This window comes from Aotus nancymaae, unplaced genomic scaffold, assembly GCF_030222135.1.
Source record: "Aotus nancymaae isolate 86718 unplaced genomic scaffold, 86718_ANA_hifiasm-v0.15.2.pri h1tg000029l, whole genome shotgun sequence".
NCBI lineage: Eukaryota > Metazoa > Chordata > Mammalia > Primates > Aotidae > Aotus > Aotus nancymaae.
Window position 1 is genome coordinate 71,468,299 of NW_026988442.1, and position 18,427 is coordinate 71,486,725.

The 18,427-nt window shown below is 33.2% G+C and overlaps 1 protein-coding gene across 1 annotated transcript in view; it reads left to right on the forward strand.

Moving 5' to 3' along the window:
- Window positions 1-18,427, forward strand: part of LRP1B (LDL receptor related protein 1B) — a 1,560,879-nt gene that overhangs the window by 1,294,723 nt on the left and 247,729 nt on the right. Inside the window, exons 51-56 of the mRNA XM_064382912.1 lie at window positions 2,166-2,288; window positions 4,671-4,790; window positions 9,661-9,789; window positions 12,784-12,906; window positions 16,596-16,736; window positions 17,836-18,023. Coding sequence (XP_064238982.1) covers window positions 2,166-2,288; window positions 4,671-4,790; window positions 9,661-9,789; window positions 12,784-12,906; window positions 16,596-16,736; window positions 17,836-18,023 — 824 coding nt within the window. The remainder of the gene's footprint in view (window positions 1-2,165; window positions 2,289-4,670; window positions 4,791-9,660; window positions 9,790-12,783; window positions 12,907-16,595; window positions 16,737-17,835; window positions 18,024-18,427) is intronic.

An 18,427-nucleotide genomic window follows, 5' to 3' on the forward strand; every position in this document is an offset into this window, starting at 1 on the left:
GATGTTGATGTTGGATAGCTCAATGACCATGTGCCTTTGGGGATGATCGTCTTGTTCAGTATCTTGCAGGAGATCTCTAGATATATTGAACCTGTGTGTTGATTTCTCTAGCAAGAATGGGGACATTTTCATGATCAAATATGTTTTCTAAGTTGCATACTTTCTCTACTTCTCTTTCATAAATCTTAAGTCACAGATTTTTATCACTTTTCATTTTCTAAAAGTCTTTTTTCTTTATTAAAAAATAATAATTTGAAGGACCAGTCTTCAAGCTTTGAAATTCTTTCTTCTGCTTGGTCTAGTCTATTGTTGAGTCTTTCAATTGTATTTTTAATTTCTGTAGTGAATTTTGTAATGCCAGAAGTTCTGTTTAGTTGTTAATACTGCTATGTTGTCTTTCAAATCCTGAATTTTTTTTTTCTGTTTTATTTGTCTTAGAGTTCAGTCTTCTCTTAGGTTTTGTTGAGTATTCTTGCTATCTGTATCTTAAATTCTAGAGTATTTGACTGTAGCTCACTGCAGGTCTTTCACATATTTTTTTAAAAATTATATAAAATATTTAAAAAAAAAGAAACTTACTACTTTTGACTTATGAAAGTGGTGCCAAGATTCTTAATCTAATTTTTGTTTGCAACAACACATTCGTTACCTCAGATAACTGTAGTTAATTTTGAAATTATCTTGAAGTCAGCATATGATAGATATTAATGAAACTAATATTTTGCTTTTTTGTGATCTCTATCTCTTTTTAGTATTAATAAGTTACCTTAAAATTAACTTTCAACACTAATAGAGAATCATAACTTTCATATCGGGTAAGAAGGAAAGGGACATTCATGCAGGCTTATGAAACAGGTGGACAGACAGACAGGAAACCAGCAATGGGTCAGTCTAAATACATTAGGTTAGATCAGGAAACATCTTAAACATGCTAAAACTTTTTGGCTTAATGCTGAATCCACTCAAAAAAATTATTTTCATCTTTAATTATATCTACAAAGTCAACATATAAAAAATAAAATGCATATAATTTTTGTTACCTTAAAACAGTCACAATAGACCATTATAGTGTGATTGGCATATATAGACTGGGGTTTACTTCCTGCTTGGCTATAGAATAGACAGTCTAAGATCATGTAAACCTGCAGGAGCAATGGAACAGATGACACCCTGTTAAAAGGTAAATATAGTCCGAGTGCGGTGGCTCACACCTGTAATCCCAGCACTTTGGGAGGCCAAGGTGGGTGGATCACGAGGTCAGGAGTTCAAGACCAACCTGACCATTATGGTGAAACCTGGTCTCTACTAAAAATACAGGTGGTGCGGGCTTGTAGTCTTAGCTGTGGGAGGCTGAGGCAGGAGAATTGCTTGAACCTGGGAGGTGAAGTTTGCAGTGAGCCAAGATCTCGCCACTGCACTCCAGCCAGGGTGACAAAGTGAGACTCTGTCTCAAAAAAAAAAAAGAAAAAGAAAAAGGTAAATATAGTGTTCTATATGTTCTCTTGAAGGTTACAATAATGATAATACTCCACAATTTAAATTATACAATTCACAAAATAATTTTACATACAGGCACTTTTTATGATAATTCTGAAAGGTATAATAATTTTAGAGATGCCAGTATAACTTGTTTGTTCTTCCTTCAAATACACAGTAATTGTTTAACTCCTGTTAAAGAATATTTGAAATACAGGGCTCTAGAAACACTAAATTCACACTTTTCTGGAAAAGATACACCAATGTATTAATTTTAATGTTTTGTGCTATGAATATGTAATTAAGAATATTTTTGACCCAAACATTCTTTGGCCTTAGATTCACTCAATTTAGACTCATATTTATCGTTTTAACTTTATTTTATGTTTACTACATGCCACTCTATTATAATTTAAACAGGTTTTTTTCATTACTATACTTTTTCTGTTCTAGGACTCAGTCCTGAATTTGATTTGATTATCATGCCTCCTGGGTCTCTGTTCTGGGACAGTTTCTTAGTCCTTCCTTTATTTTCATAACTTTGACATCTTTAGGAGAAAATCTTAGCTATTTATAAGTTTACTTCTTATCTCTTTCAGTTCAAGGAGTATTAATGTTTTATATACCTATATTTCAGAAGTCTAAAATTAATTAATTGTTTAACATTAACATTCTATATTTTATCACAGTTCAAAACAAACACAAATGTGAAGAAAATTATTTTGGTTGTCCTAGTGGAAGATGCATTTTGAATACCTGGATATGTGATGGTCAGAAAGATTGTGAGGATGGACTTGATGAATTCCATTGTGGTGAGACATTGTATTTTGCTTTAGTTTTGTTAACTTTACAATTATTTATATGTTAGTATTCTCATATAGGGATTTCATACAAAATATTGTCAGCTTATTTTAATGTTAATTTTTATTTTTATTAAATAATAAAACTGGTAAATATTAAAATAAAACAAAAGAGTTTATAAACCTTTTCTGTTTTTGTTGAGTAATTACTTCCATCAGTTTGTAATATAGGTATAATAAAGTTATACTTTTTCTTAATTTATTAACTTTAGGTGATACCTAGTATATTTGTTTTCTGCTATAAAAAATAAGGATTTGCCCGGCACAGTGGTTCACGCCTATAATCCCAGCACTTTGGGAGGCCCTGGAGGGTGGATCACGAGGTCAAGAAATCGAGACCATCCTGGTCAACATGGTGAAATCCCATCTCTACTAAAAAAAAACTTATCTGGGCATGGTGTCACATGCCTGTAGTCCCAGCTACTTGAGAGGCTGAGGCAGGAGAATTTCCTGAACCCAGGAGGCGGAGGTTGCGGTGAGCCAAGATCGTGCCATTGCACTCCAGCCTGGGTAACAAGAGTGAAACTCTGTCTCAATAAATAAATAAATAAATAAATAAGGATTTGACACACACTACTTATTATATTGCCCCTACCTGTTATTGGTATCTGCATGGGGATTGGTTCTAACACCCTGTGGATACCAAAATCCATGGATGCTCAAGTTCCTTATATAAAGAAGTCTAGTATTTGCATATAACCGATGCACATTCTGCTGTACACTTCGAATAACCTCTTGATTACTTATAATACCTAATACAATGTAATTACTATGTGAATTGTTGTTTCATTGTATTGTCTTTATTTGTATTATATTTTATTCATGTATTGTTATTTGTTATTTAATTTTATCTATTCCTAATACTTCTGATCTGTGGTTTCTTGAATCCATGGATATTAAACCCACAGATGTGGGGAGCTGGCTGAATATTATTACTCCGAAATTTTCTACTAATTACATGTATAGCTTTAAATTATGTGGATAAACTTCTATTTCTTTAAACTTTTGTCTTTCATCCTCTACCTCCTAATTTCTGTGTGTATACACTTTATTTCACATTATATTGTCAAGGTAAGAAAGCATTTTTAGATTTATTTTCTAAAAGGTACAGATTTTGTGATTTGCAACCCATAGAAATTTTCTATAGAAAAACAAAGTATATATTCACTATTTACATTTAACACAAATAACATACACTGGAGTGAACAGAGTAGAAAAAAGGTTAAAAATGGATTTTCTGTAAAATGTCAAACTCTGCTAAAAGTAAATGTCATCATGAAATGTGAAGGTACATTTTGTTTGATTAAGATGCCATATATCTTTACATTAGAGCCATATTCTAAACAAGACTAGCTAGGAACTTCCAAAGTATTGTATGTGGATTCATAATTTCTGAACAGTGGCCATTATATAATCATATCTTCTTTAATTTTATTTTTTTCCAAATTTTTGTTTTCTAATGTTCTCTGTTTCACAGGTTATCTAATTAAGCATTTAAATAAAAATGCCAAGTTTTAAAATTGTTTATGAAATCAAAAGCCAAATTGCTCTTTTTGCAAGAGTTTATATTTGGAACACCTTAATTTGGAAGGATTTTAGTTTTGAATGTTTTCCAGTGATAAATACGCTGGGTAGAAGGGGAGACTGGGAATGGAGGAGAGCAATAACAAAATTGGTTTTGGAAATAAATGGAATATGTTATTGTTATAAAAACATAATCCAATAATGAAAAAGCCAGCCACTATGCCAATGAATTTAGGTGTTATTAGTCAGGTATGACAAACTCAAGTGTTTCCAAGAAAGCAGCACAAAAACATCAGCATGCTTGCTAGGTACAAAACTGTCAGATTGTCTTCAAGCTATAACCTCTTTAGTCACACATCTTTAAAAACAAACGTATCTGCTGATCAGTCCACAGTATTGTCGCCTTACTTAGGATGTAAGTTTTTTCTCTGTTGCCTCAAAAATAGATTTAAAATTTAAAAGTATGACTAGACTACATGAGAAATATTTATTTTGTATCTGTGCATTACACATTAAAAGAAAAAAAGACAAATATACCTGGAGTAGAGTGACCAGCATTAGAACTAGTTCAAAGGCAAGCCATATTATAAGAATCATGTAGAAGAAATAATGGTTGTGTAACCTGGAAACACAGAGGAAATATGCAAGCTGATGCCAAAGCTTTATAGAATTGTCATAGAAAAGAAGAATTTGGCTTCTTTTATAGAGTGGTTGATTATAGCAGAGTCTAAAAAAGAATCTTTTCATTGTTAGATCTGTTGTTAAGACGGCCTCAACCTATCTTTTTTTTTCCTTTTGTTTGTTTTCTAGATTCTTCTTGCTCTTGGAATCAATTCGCATGTTCTGCACAAAAATGTATTTCTAAGCATTGGATTTGTGATGGAGAGGATGACTGTGGGGATGGATTAGATGAAAGTGAGAGCATTTGTGGTGAGTTGTCTATTTTCTGTCCTCAATTAGTTTTTAAGCAATATATATACTGTATCATTTTAGAGCATACAAAAAACTTGCTGGCTAATTTATTAAAATTAACATAAAATTTATGTATACATTTCTAGGTAGCTGTTTTTATTATTTTCATGGCAATCCATTATTCTGTTATTTATTATACATGAAGCTGTTATTTAATATTGTTATTTTTCCTTAATAATGCCACAATAAATGTATCTGTACATTTTATTTCTAGTTTTCAGTGACTTCTTTGAAACAAATACCAATGATTGAGATTACAGAGTCAAATAATGAGAAATTTTTTTTCATAATGCTTCCTATATGCCCCCAAGTTACTTTCCAAAATTAGTATGCTAATTTATACTGCCACAAGCCACACACGCTATTTATGTGCATACGTATGTGTTACAGTGATCTTTATTGCTGAATTGTTTTAAATAAGAAGTAAAGGAAGGTGGCTATTTTTATATGATATTAAAATGACCTTTAAAATTTAGCTTTATAGGATTAGAGATATTAGTGTCGAATATCTATATTTATCTACTATATGTCAACTATAAGTCCAATGTAATTGCTTTTTTAATAATGATGAATATTTAACAAATAGTTTAAATAGAATTTCCTAAGGGGTAAAAGAAGGAAACAAGCTAATTTTTTTGAGATAGAGTCTCGCTCTGTCCCCAAGTTGGAGTGCAGTGGTGCAATCTTGGCTCATTGCAACCTCCTCCTCCCAGGTTCAAGTGATCCTCCTGTCTCAGACTCCAAGTAGCTGGGACTACTGGTGTGCGCCACCACGCCCAGCTAATTTTTGTATTTTTAGTAGGGATGGGGTTTCACCATGCTTGCCAGAATGGTCTCAATCTCTTGACCTCATGATCTCCCTGTCTCAGCCTCCCAAAGTGCTGGGATTACAGGTGTGAGCCACTGTATCTGGCCTGAGATAATCTTTAAATTGTGTTATAACTGGCCAAAAATTTCACTAATTTGTGTAGATGTCTGTCTAATGGTTGTCTAGCCAATCTATTTCTATATGTGCATTTGTACCTGTAGCTATATATTCTCTAATTACATCAGCCTCTGGTGGCAGCTGTTATCATCCTCATTTTAGCAAGAGAAGGACCTAAGTCACTGAATAAAGTGTATGTATAGATTTTAATATACTTAACACCTCTTTCAAGTTTCAGAGGATGTGGTCTGCTATTTCTGTCACAAACATATAGTAAAATGTAGTATTTTATAGAATTTAAGCTAAACTGAAGTTCTCTGTAAATAATATGAAAGTCGAGATATTCCTGAAAGCAGGCAATTTATTTTCTTGTATTTAAGTCACTTGTCACTCAAAATATACTTTTTATTTACACAGCTGAAACAATTTACAGTTATACAACAGGAAAATATGGAAAGATCACTATCAAAAGCTGTGAAAGAAAAAAAGTCATTAATCAATTAGATGACTGGCAGTCTGTTTTCCTCTGCTATTAATTTTTTTATAATTTTAATAAAAGAATTACCTATTTACAATAGAAAGAACATGGTTTCAATCTCTAAAGTTGTCTTGCTTTTGACTTTTGTTAAACTCTACACTAAATGGCCCCATTGATAACTCTGTGCTTTCTGAGTTGACACTATAGGGGCAAAGTCTCTAAAGTCATGTAGAGTTGAGTTCTCCCACATCTGCATTTTCAAGCTGTGTGGTCATGAACAACTTTGTTTTATTCCTTATTTTGTTGATTCCTTGCCTATTAAATGGATATAAAAATACTTATGTATGTGCCTAGTGTGATCCACTAACATAACCTGTGTACGCTATATCTGAGGTTTTTCTGCTTTTATTTCTCCTGCCTCCTTTCTTTGTCAATGTATTGTCAGTGTTCTAATAATGCCTTTTAAATTAAAGACTAATAAGATAACGGACATGTTTACCTGAAATCAAAGTAATGAGCTTATTTACTTTAATAATGAGCTGTATTTTATGTACTAACTACTATGTTTGTAACACATAAAGAAAATACTGCTTTAGATCAAACATCAGTCAATGAACTGAACTTCATATTTCAGAACAGGAAAGGAACTTTATAAATAATTTATCTCGCTTGTTTTCATCCTTTGGCATACAAAAGATCCTTCTCAGAAGTATGTTAAAAATGTAGTTTCCCAATTTCCAATTCCAAATATTCTAATGGAGGACATAAATACATTCTTTATTGATACTCACATAGTAATTCTGACTTGAAATATTGAGGATCCCATTTTGAAAAACATGGTCTATTTCCATCTTTTGAGAGATGAAAAAAGAGAAACCCACAGAAATCAATAAATTTTCCTGAGGTCACTCAACTAATTAACTATGAGAGAGGAATGAGTAGAATTCAGGTTCCAAAATATTAAATAGGATAGTGACTCTTATCAGTCAAATATGATCTGAGTGGGTATTCAAGATGGATCTAGTGGAATTTATCAACTTGTCTTTCCTCTCCCTAGGGATTCTTTTCCCCAAGGAAGGCAATATGTCTCCAGATGGCAGTGGCAACTGTGGAATAAAGCCATGAATTTTTTCTTTGGCCCATTTTCTTCCCAATTGACTATGATGTTTTGGCATGTTCTTAACACAAAATCTGTTGGATACTATCAAGGGAGCCAGAAAATTAGCTACAAAGAGCCTTATGCCACTTTACAGCTGGAGACATCTTAGTAATTATCTAGTCATACCCATCATTTTAAAGATAGAGGAATTCAGACACTAGGCTTCACCAAGGTCATACAGAATTAGATTTCTCCACTGCCAAATCAGGGCCCTTTCTTTTATGACTACCTTGAGAACAAATTAAAGTGATAATATGAGAGTAGACAAGAAATTTTACATTTATCAAAGCTTCCTTAAGAGGAAAAAAATACAGTTAAAAATGTCTCAAGATAAAAAGTAAAAATATTTTAAAAATCATTGAATTGAAAATATAATAATAAAAAGTACACTTTATGTTTTCATGGCAAGCTTAAAAAGGATAGATAAGGAGGAATGATATAAAAAATATTTTCTGTAGAAAGAGAATTTTATTATAGAAAGTACTAAAGACATACTGGTTGGCAAACAAAGTAAGTTTTAAATGGAAGGACATTTATTTAATATACTATTTTCTAATTTATTCTGGTATTACATAACATTTAAACCCCATTCTACAATATAGATCCTCAATTAAATAAGCAAATCTAGATTAGTGGGGGGATTTGTCAACATTCACTCGTCATCCTTTCCTCCAGGATAAGGCATACGTCAAGGACAGGTATGTTTATGTGGCAAAAGACCCCCAGGGGATTGTATTTTGATACCCCACTGCTAACCATATTGAAAACATTACCTCAAAAAGCATTTTATGCTGCTAACAACTCTGGCTGGAAAGTAAGAAGATAAGTGATAATCCAATTAAAGCACATTGGCTACTGCTTTTAATTGTTAGAAACAAATATTTTTCATCTAGTCACATACATTTTCCTTCTGAAGATATTAAACTATTTTCAATAATTCTGCAAATGTGATTTTTAGTATCTATTCTGGGCAACTTTGAGTCATAAGAAAGTAAATTAAAGATATAGATTTAGGGTTGTGTTACTGATTCACTCAGGTACTTTTATAAACAAACAAAACATTCATTGTAAATAACTGCACAGGAACTAGGAAAATATCATGAGGTAGGGTCATGTGACATAGGACTACCCTATGATCATAAGATAAATCAAATAGAAACCCTTTGTATTTATAGTCCAAGTCAACAAGCATTTTTTTTTTGAAAGACATTATCATGAAGCTAAAGAATTATTGCAATGATAAAGCAAAAGCAGATTCCAATTATTGTGCATGAAAAAACAAATGGAACATGCATGCGTTTATTCTTTTCAGCACTACAAGATGGAGAGTAATAGTAATTATGTGAGTGCTTAAAAGATGTTGCATGGATGAATCTAGAAACCGTCATTCTCAGCAAACTGACACAAGAACAGAAAATCAAACACCGCATGTTCTCACTCATAGGCCGTTGTTGAACAAGGAGAACACATGGACACAGGGAGGGGAGCATTACACACTGGAGTCTGTTGGAGGCAGGCAGGGGAGGGACAGCGGGCGGTGGGAAGGTTGGGGAGGGGTAACATGGGGAGAAATACCAAATACAAGTGACGGGGTGATGGAGACAGCAAACCACATTGCCATGTATGTACCTATGCAACAATCCCGTGTGATCTGCACATGTACCCAAGAACCTAAAGTACAATTAAAAAAAAAAAAAGATGGTGTCTAGGATTCAGAGGGTTCTGGGATCCCAGTTTAGCATGAAGAATCAGGTGCAACTCGTGACTTTCTGAAAGCTTTCCAACTTCAAGCCTCGGTTTTCTTTTCTGTAAAATGATACTAATAATAGTTCTACTGATTGGGTTTATTGAAAGGATTAAATGAGTTAGTATGTTAAGTGCTTAGCACATATTAAGCAATAAAAATGGCATTATTTTAATTACTATTGTTTTTCTAGTTTCAGTCTTTTAGAAATGTTATTTCAGTGTGTTCACAATTCTATGACATTTCCATGCTTTGGCACATTTACAAGGATAAAATGCATTATTTTCTTCCATGTACCTTTAAGAAATATAACACTTACAGTTAGGAAAGAATGCACTCTTAGATTAAAAATGTGTGGACTGCTACAGGGGAAGAACGATGTTTAATGATTCTCAATAACTATGATTGCCTCCTTATAAGCAACATTCTTCTGCTTCCCTACTTACTATAGAAAATGTAAATGGTAGACATTTTCCATTGGACACCCAGTGGTCTTAATGGCATTATTTGTTTGAGTTTCAGGTGCCGTGACCTGTGCTGCTGATATGTTCAGCTGCCAGGGCTCTCATGCCTGCGTGCCCCGACATTGGCTTTGTGATGGTGAAAGGGATTGTCCAAATGGAAGCGATGAGCTTTCCACAGCAGGCTGCGGTATGAACACTGGCCAGGGCTGTATGTCAAAGAAAACTGCTACAGCATCCTCGGGCATTTGTTTTTGTAGTATTTGCCATATCACATTTCCCATTGCTTTTTCAATTCCTGGGCCCGTAGGTAGTATTGGACTTAATCAGGTGGGATCTTGTTATCACAGTAGTTCTGCAACCTCTTTAACTGCTGTTCAGTGTTTCAAATGTGCACAGCTGGATTACCCATTTTAAAACCATTTTGATGAACACAGATTTATCATTTCACTTCTGAACTAACGTAACTGCACTTTATGTGTACGAGTGCAGTAGGTTTGGTACTTTCTCTTTTGCGTCTTGCACCACCATCCCTCCTGAAGGCTTTTAGATTGTCTATTACAGAAACTCTGCGAATGACTTCTCTGATCCTAAATAACTACTGATCAGGAGGTCAGTAAACACCTATTAGTCCTATGGATAGGGTATTAACCCTTGGGTCATGTAAAAATAGTATGGATATAGCTGAATGAAGCTGAGGAATCAGAGGAGCACCTTTGGAGGTCAGACAATTTACTGAGTTTCTGACTCTAAGTCACCTCAGGAAATTTTCAGGGCATTACTCAACAGTAAAAATGTAGATAAATTCCTTTGCATGATCAGGAGGATGAAGGGACTGAATATTTGAATGCAGATCCCAAGGTCACATAGGGGATCTGTTGGGCTGAGCAATTTATCAGTAATAATGCGGTGAACTCCGCTCGTTAAAGTGAAATCTGCTAGTCATCTCTCCAATGGCCTGTGTTCACATCTTTAAAGCACTGTATTTGAAGCCGTAATGTGTGATTGTGTGTATATGTGTGTGTGTGTGTGCAGTTGTGCGTACGTGAGGAATAGTTAAAGCAGAAAAGAAAAAAGAAAACTTTGAGGCAGGCCTATTTGCACAGAAGTCATACTATTGTTGTAGAATAATTCACTTTGATCTTGAAACTGATATGTGTGTCTGTAAAGGTCAATGGGGCCACTGAGGGCTACATAATAAAGGATTATGCATCAATTCAGGGATCCAGATGGTCCCAGTATGCTGTTGCTATTGTAGCAAGTTAACATTCTGGGAGGCATATTAACACTTTTGGACCACATGGGTACTATTAAGTAAATTCTGTTAAAATGCAGCAAATTGTACTCAAGTGATCTGAAAGTGTTAATGGCAAATAACTCACTGTTGCTCAGTGTTTTAAAGATTAATTCATATATTAGAATTGGTGTAATTCACCTGAATTATCCAAGCTGGCACACATTTCAAAGTTAGAAGAGTTAGTAAAATCAGAGTTTTACTCTAATTACAACAGGCAATTGTTCATGCTACTTCTATGTGGCATCTATACCGTTTTAAAAAATATATTTGTTAAAAATAAATCATGTCTGATTACATTTAAAACACCTTTTTGTTTTACCTACTCTGCGTCAATAATTTCTGAGATAAAGGCAGAGATTTATTGGTTCATGGAGCCTGGGGCAGTCTGGGGAGAGAGAGCTATAGGCAATGTGAAAGAATAATCATGATACTCATACCTTAAGTATTAAAGTGATATATATAAAATATACTATGTCAGTCACAAATAAATGTTATGTGAAATATCCTACTAATATGTAAAATGCCATGAGAATGATTTCAAGAAAAGTGATGATATTGTCTGAGTCTTGAAGAACAAAGAAAGAAAAAGGTGTTTCACGGAGAGAAAAGTGCTTATTAAGACATGGAATGGGGAAATGGAAGGCACCTAAGTTTTTCAAGTACCCATTATATGCCAATTATTGTGATTGTTGCTGTCATTTACATTATTGAATTCCCACAATATTGTAGTGAACTGTTTTGAGGAATCTGCCAAAAATAATTATTGTATAAATAGGAGTTTAGAGAACACCTAGACATTTGTCGAATACTTAAAATGAGCCAAATCTGCTTCACATACATTATCTAATTCTTGTAAGAAATTTATCAGGTACATTTTATTATCCCCATTAAACAGATAAAGAAACAGATACACTAAGAAGATAAACTGCTTCCTTAAGGATACAAATATAAGAGCCACAGCCACTTTCTGCAAAGCCTTTCTTTTCCAATATTATACAATACCATATAGCAGATTTTTTGCTATTTGCAATACTGCAAACCTTGAGTCCTACGTAGTATTTACCTTTTAAATATAAGCAAAAATTATTGAAAACCTTTAAATGAGTCTTGCAAGCCTCTTATGATTCTATACATATGGTATTAATTTTTTCTTTCTATGTACTAGTTATGTTCTTTTAAATTTTTGCTTAAATGTTATTGATCATTTGGCTCAACCAGTTTTCCACTTGTTGGAATACTTGTGGATCAGTATTCATAAAGGGTCAATATTGCATTTCATCTGTGTAGGACTTATGGTGGAGCTGATGACACAAAAGATCTTACTTTTACCTAATTCAACACCCCACTCTAGAAGTCACCAGAAAGCTTTGTTTTATTTTTTTAAAGACAATAACATTCTAAACCTTCTTAGTTTTTTTTTTTTTTTTCACTTCTTTTATGAATATTAGCATTGTTCTTTACAGGTCTAATTTTCACAAGGAAGCAACATTGTTATTACTTTACCAGCATTACTGTAGGTATAAGTAGAGAAAAAAAGTCCATCATATTATTAGCTGAGCTTATTTTTTCTAACATATGAACATTTGAATTCATCCTTCAGCAAATTTAAAATTGCTACATGGCTTGAAATTTCAGGGTCACTCTGGAATAGTTGAATTCATGAATACTAAATCCTTGAATTATGTGTATTTATATTCAGATATTCTAATATATATATATGTATATGTAATTATTAGCTTATCTGATGTATCAAATATTATGCAAAGTTTTCTCTTTCTCAGTAACATGAATTATTGAATATGATTTTATATATTCCCCAAGCTCCTGATATGGGAGAAGATAACATATGTGCTCATCTAACTTTATTTTTTGTGATGTCTTCCTTAGCTCCCAATAATACATGTGATGAAAATGCTTTCATGTGCCATAATAAAGTATGCATTCCCAAGCAATTTGTTTGTGACCATGATGACGACTGTGGAGATGGCTCTGATGAGTCACCACAGTGTGGTAAGTACATCTAAAACTTCATGAAGGAGATTCCTAGGCTAAGAGTCTTTTAAAATTAGTATGTAAATAATTAACTAATGGAAACACACAAACAAACACATTTCTTAGTGTCATCAGGAGCCAGTGAATTCAGTAACACACAATCACAGTACATATAACTTCTTTAAGCTCTAGTATAATTATACATTTATCATGCCTGTTTGTAATATACTTGCATCAATAACATTGGAAAATGTTTATAAAACTGTCTTTGGGCCAGTTGCAGTGGCTCATGCCAGTAATCACTGCACTTTGGGAGGCCAAGGCAGGTGGATCACCTGAAGTCAGGGATTTGAGACCAGCCTGACCAACACAGTCCATCTCTATTAAAAATATATAAATTACAAAAATTAGTCTGGCATGGTGGTGCATGTCTGTAATCCAGCTACTTGGGAGGCCTAGGCAGGAGAATTGCTTGACCCCAGAAGGTGGAGGTTGCAGTGAACCAAGATCGCACCACCGCACCCCAGCCTGGGTGACAGAGTGAGAATCCATCTCAATCATCAATCAATAAAATGTCTTTGGTTTGATGTAATTTGAAATACTTGAAATTTGAAGATACTATATGGCCGCCTGTTCAATGGTATAGCCAAGTCAAATATTTGAGTGAAAAAAAAGAATACAATTCAGAATTAGCAGAAAAACTGGATACTTAATATTTTTCTACCCTTTATCTTTTGATACATTCAATGAATTGTTAAAATTAAATATTATCATGAAATGATATTGCCCTTACATATATTTTTTTCTATACATTATATATAATATCTATACAACATATAATTTAATGATAGAAATTAGTATACTAAAAATGCTCAGTTGAAGTTGAAATCTTTTGTGGACTTAGTGTTTTTATAAAATATCTGAATGCATAGACATGAATAAATATATGTAATGAAAACTGTGAACTTTATACATGCTCCTGGAAGGCAACAGATTTAGCGCCTCCCTTTGTCCTCCCCGTGCAGTGTCTATAGCCTTAGCCTTTGATTTGAATCTCATTAAAATTAGTGGATATCCATTTTTATGATTATTTCAGCATTAAATCATACATTTGATGTAATATTTTAAAGGCTACATCATAACACAAGATATATAAATCTGAAGCAAAGTTATGATTGATTGAATATCTCTCCTCTGCTATACATTATATTTAGTTGATACAGAGATAAATGAGACAGAGAGGCCCCACTTGGAAAAATCACAGACGAATGGAAAAGCCAGAAATTCAACGTAACACAATACTATAATATGTCAAATAGGAACAAGAATCACAATGAGATCAAAGCTGAAAAGAATCATTCTTGAGAGAGGCACTAAAGATAGAAGCAGAGAATATTAGTAATAGGAAATCCTATGTAATGCTAGAGAGCATGGTGTGGTGGTTAATAGCATGAACTCTAGAGCCGGAGAGCCTGGGTTCAAGTCCTGGATCTTTCATTTATCAGCTTTGTGATCTTGAAAAGGTCACTTCACTACCCTGGACCTCATTTTTGCATCTGTAAAATATGTTTAATAACGAGGCTTAAATATTAGGACTGTTCAGAGAATTAAATGAATTTATATTTGTAAAGTTCTTAGAGCAGTTTCAGGAACAGTACATTCTATATGTGTTTACAAAGACTGCACATTTAGATGGTCAAGTAATAGCAATTAGTCTTCTGTGAGGTAAGTGGAAGTTTAAAAAGTTGAAGTTAGATTTGAAAAAGGCTGAAATACAGTGTTAGAGAATCTGTATTTAATTATTTTGTCTCTCAGAGGCCAGTGCACATTTTGAAATGAGAGAATGAAATGTTACAGTCACAATTTTGTTTTAGAACCATATTTTTTCAGCTGAGTGGGAGAAATACTGCCATGGAGCAAAGGTGCCAAAGAGGGCAATACAATAGTTAGGAGGTTATTGTGATAGTTCTGATGATTAATGACATAGTTTTGAACCAGGTTGGAAATGGTAGAATGGAAGGTACAGAATGTGTCAGATTTCATTTACAGTAGGACATAGAGGATAAAAGGGAATTTCTAGCTTGGATGACTTGGTGCTGCTATTAACGAGTGTTAGAATGCAAGAGGTTAAGGGTCAATTTTGTTGATAAGATGTGAGACGTAATAAAGACTTTATTGTGGACCTTTTGAATATAAGGTTTTAATCAGACAATTACATAAAGCTATATAGTGAGTGTGTATGATTTAATTCTAGATCAGAAGTACAATGAGGACAAGTAATAATTATTTTCTGCCCATCAGCCTAAAGGTGACATGAAAATAAAGACTGAAGATTGAAGTTAGGGCTGCACTGGCAACATTTTAGGGTGGAACAGGAGAGGACTTCATACAGAAGAAAAAGAAGGGAAGAGCAAGATCAAAGTTGGAAAGACGCCCAGGAAAGTAGACTGTGAATATTAAGTCAGGAAACTCTCTCTAAGGTAGTGTGGTCAGAAGCATCAAATGCTACAAAAAGGTGAAGTAAATAGGAGGTCGAGATCCAGAACTTGATACTTGGCACTTGGTGTTTGTTATCTCTGAGAGGAATTTCAGAAGATAGAGGTCACAGAAATGAAATATTGATTCATCACGGATGAACTAGAGGCAAGTAAGTGGAAGCAAGATTGGGCAATGAAGGGATGAGAAATGTGCTGATAAGAGGTACATAGATGGATTTTTATTGTTATTGGAATATAGATTATTATTGTTATTGGACTGGATAAGACTTCAATGTATTTATTAAATGAGAAGAAGGAGCTAGTGAAGGTGGAGAGAGAGGAAAGAAATACTAGGGAAACTGGGGCTATTTTAGACCTATCTAGTTTAACAATTCCAATATAATAACATTTTAAATTAAATATTCATTATTGAGTATATTTCTGTTGGAATTGTGTTTATTTGTTAAGCCATAAAAATCTTACCCCCCTCTTAACATAGAACATTTACCCAGATTAATCAGAAAGTTCTACTAGGGATAACTATTTTAATTGTTGATAAACTTAGAAAAAATTCATTATAAAATATAATGAATATTGAAAATCAAATAAGTTGTACTTACAAATAGGCATAGATATGAACTTTAACAAATGATTTTTTTTATAATTTGAATAAAGTTTTTAGTGACTCTGAGAATCAATATATAGGATAATTATAATTTTTTTTGCATATTGCTCTAAAATTGACTTTTAGATTTTTCTAATTTTAACAATTTCTTTACATTTTGAATGCTGCTTTCTAAACATAAACATGATATTAGATCTTCTGAGAATTATCGTTATAGCTCAGAATTAATTTATCCTTATGTTCTGGTATTATGGCTAACCAAGCTAATTCATATAGCTTTCATTTTCATTTTCGAGTCTAAGAGATACCAGCAAGATCTAGATAACAGGTGAAGAGAAATGGTATAGTCCAGTGTCACTTTCTTGTTTCCTCACCTTGAAACAATAGGAATGTCTGTTCCCAACTTGAGTTTTTGGACCATAGTCTTACTTCCAAACCACAAACATCTCTTGCATCTATGACCACTGTTACAGAAAGAAATGAGAAACATCTCTCATAGGAGATATGGGCAATCCACATTAATCAGCAGAAGTGTACATTGAGGAGATGATATTTTATTAGTATGTATTATGTAAATTAGTCAAATGTTTTTTTTCTGTCTCTAGGATACCGACAGTGTGGTACAGAAGAATTTAGATGTGCTGATGGGCGTTGTCTTCTAAATACTCAATGGCAGTGCGATGGAGACTTCGACTGTCCTGACCATTCTGATGAAGCACCTTTAAACCCAAAGTGTAAAAGTGCAGGTACAGAAGTATATACAATACCATGTTTATTCTAAAGTGTTTTCAATGAAAAATTGTGATTTTCTGTCTAGTACAGTATTCAATGAAAGAAAATGCAAATTATTAAGCATGTGATATTTCTATTGACACCATGTAGGAAACTAGTAATTGACTATGTGGGAAGCTAGTTTTAGAAATTTAAGTCTGTGCCACAAATATAAAAATTTGAGGCAATGGTCCTGCTGAATTCGCCATTCTGTCTTCCCCATTGCCAAAAATTCATTATTTCCTAATATATTATTTTATATGAGAATAATTTCACTTAGTTGACCTATTTGAAAATTCAAATGCAAAAAAGTTAAAATTTACTGAGAAGTGGTCTGTATGATTCATAAATTAGGCAAAATGAAATAAATTGCATATCATTTGAGGTTACATATATAAATATATTAAAAACTTGTTCTATTTATCACTTCTCTATTCCAAATACTAAATATATAATCATATAGAATACACTCAATAACTTTTATTCTCATGGTCTTTACATGATAACAGGCTTTCTTTTAGCATGTATAATGATGTGTATTGTTCAAGTCATCTAGATATTTTCCATAGCTGTATTTGGAAACAACTATTATTCACCACTGATGTCTGTTTTATACCCTGACTTCAGAATGTCAATGTTATATTTCCAGAAACAAAAGAACTTAGGAATACCTACCTATTGTAGATTCTTAAATTTTAGTGACATATAATTTCTCAGAGACCTGTGGCTTGAGGGAAATGTCAAACTATCAGTATGCTTTTGAAGCCATTCTTCACAATATAGAGGAGGCAGAAATAGTTCATTAATTTTACTATGGATGTTTATTTTGATAATTGATTCTCATGATCAAGCTAGATTTGCAATAAGTGTTGAACATGAAAGTACAGCTTGCCCTTGGTTCTCTGCACTTTATGTATAAAATATTATACTGAATATGTAAAACATTTTATACATACATATATTTAGTATGATTTTTGACAGATAAGTCTATCATATTTGTGAATGCTTTCAACAATTGTAGTATAAAACAATGGCATGCCCTTTATGTTCCATTTGTTTTATTTTTTTTTCCAGAACAGGCATGCAACAGTTCATTTTTTATGTGCAAAAATGGCAGGTGCATTCCCAGTGGAGGTCTTTGCAACAATAAGGATGACTGTGGCGATGGTTCAGATGAGAGAAACTGCCACATAAATGAATGTTTAAGTAAGAAAGTCAGTGGCTGTTCTCAAGACTGTCAGGACCTTCCAATCAGTTATAAGGTAAGTACTCATCAAAAGTAGCAAATCATATGATACATTAGAATTTGAGATCAAGAAAACTATTTAATCCAATATAGAAGAAAAACTTAAAAGCCATCATAATATTAAAACTAATTAAATGGAGAGTGTCTATATAAGGATGCCATAATATAGTAGTGTGATATAAAAGTTGTGAGAGTATAACTAAGAAAAAAATAAAATTAAAGAATTTTTCAACATATTCAGAACATGAAGGAAATGAGTAAGCCAGGGAAGACTAGTGGTCAGGGACAATTCTATGTTAATAACTGTATGAATATGTATTTAACTCTTAAATTTCCATTTCTTCCCTCATTCTCTCTTCAGTACATTTTTGAAGTAGAATGGGCTAATCATTTATTTACTACAACACTGGAGAATACAAG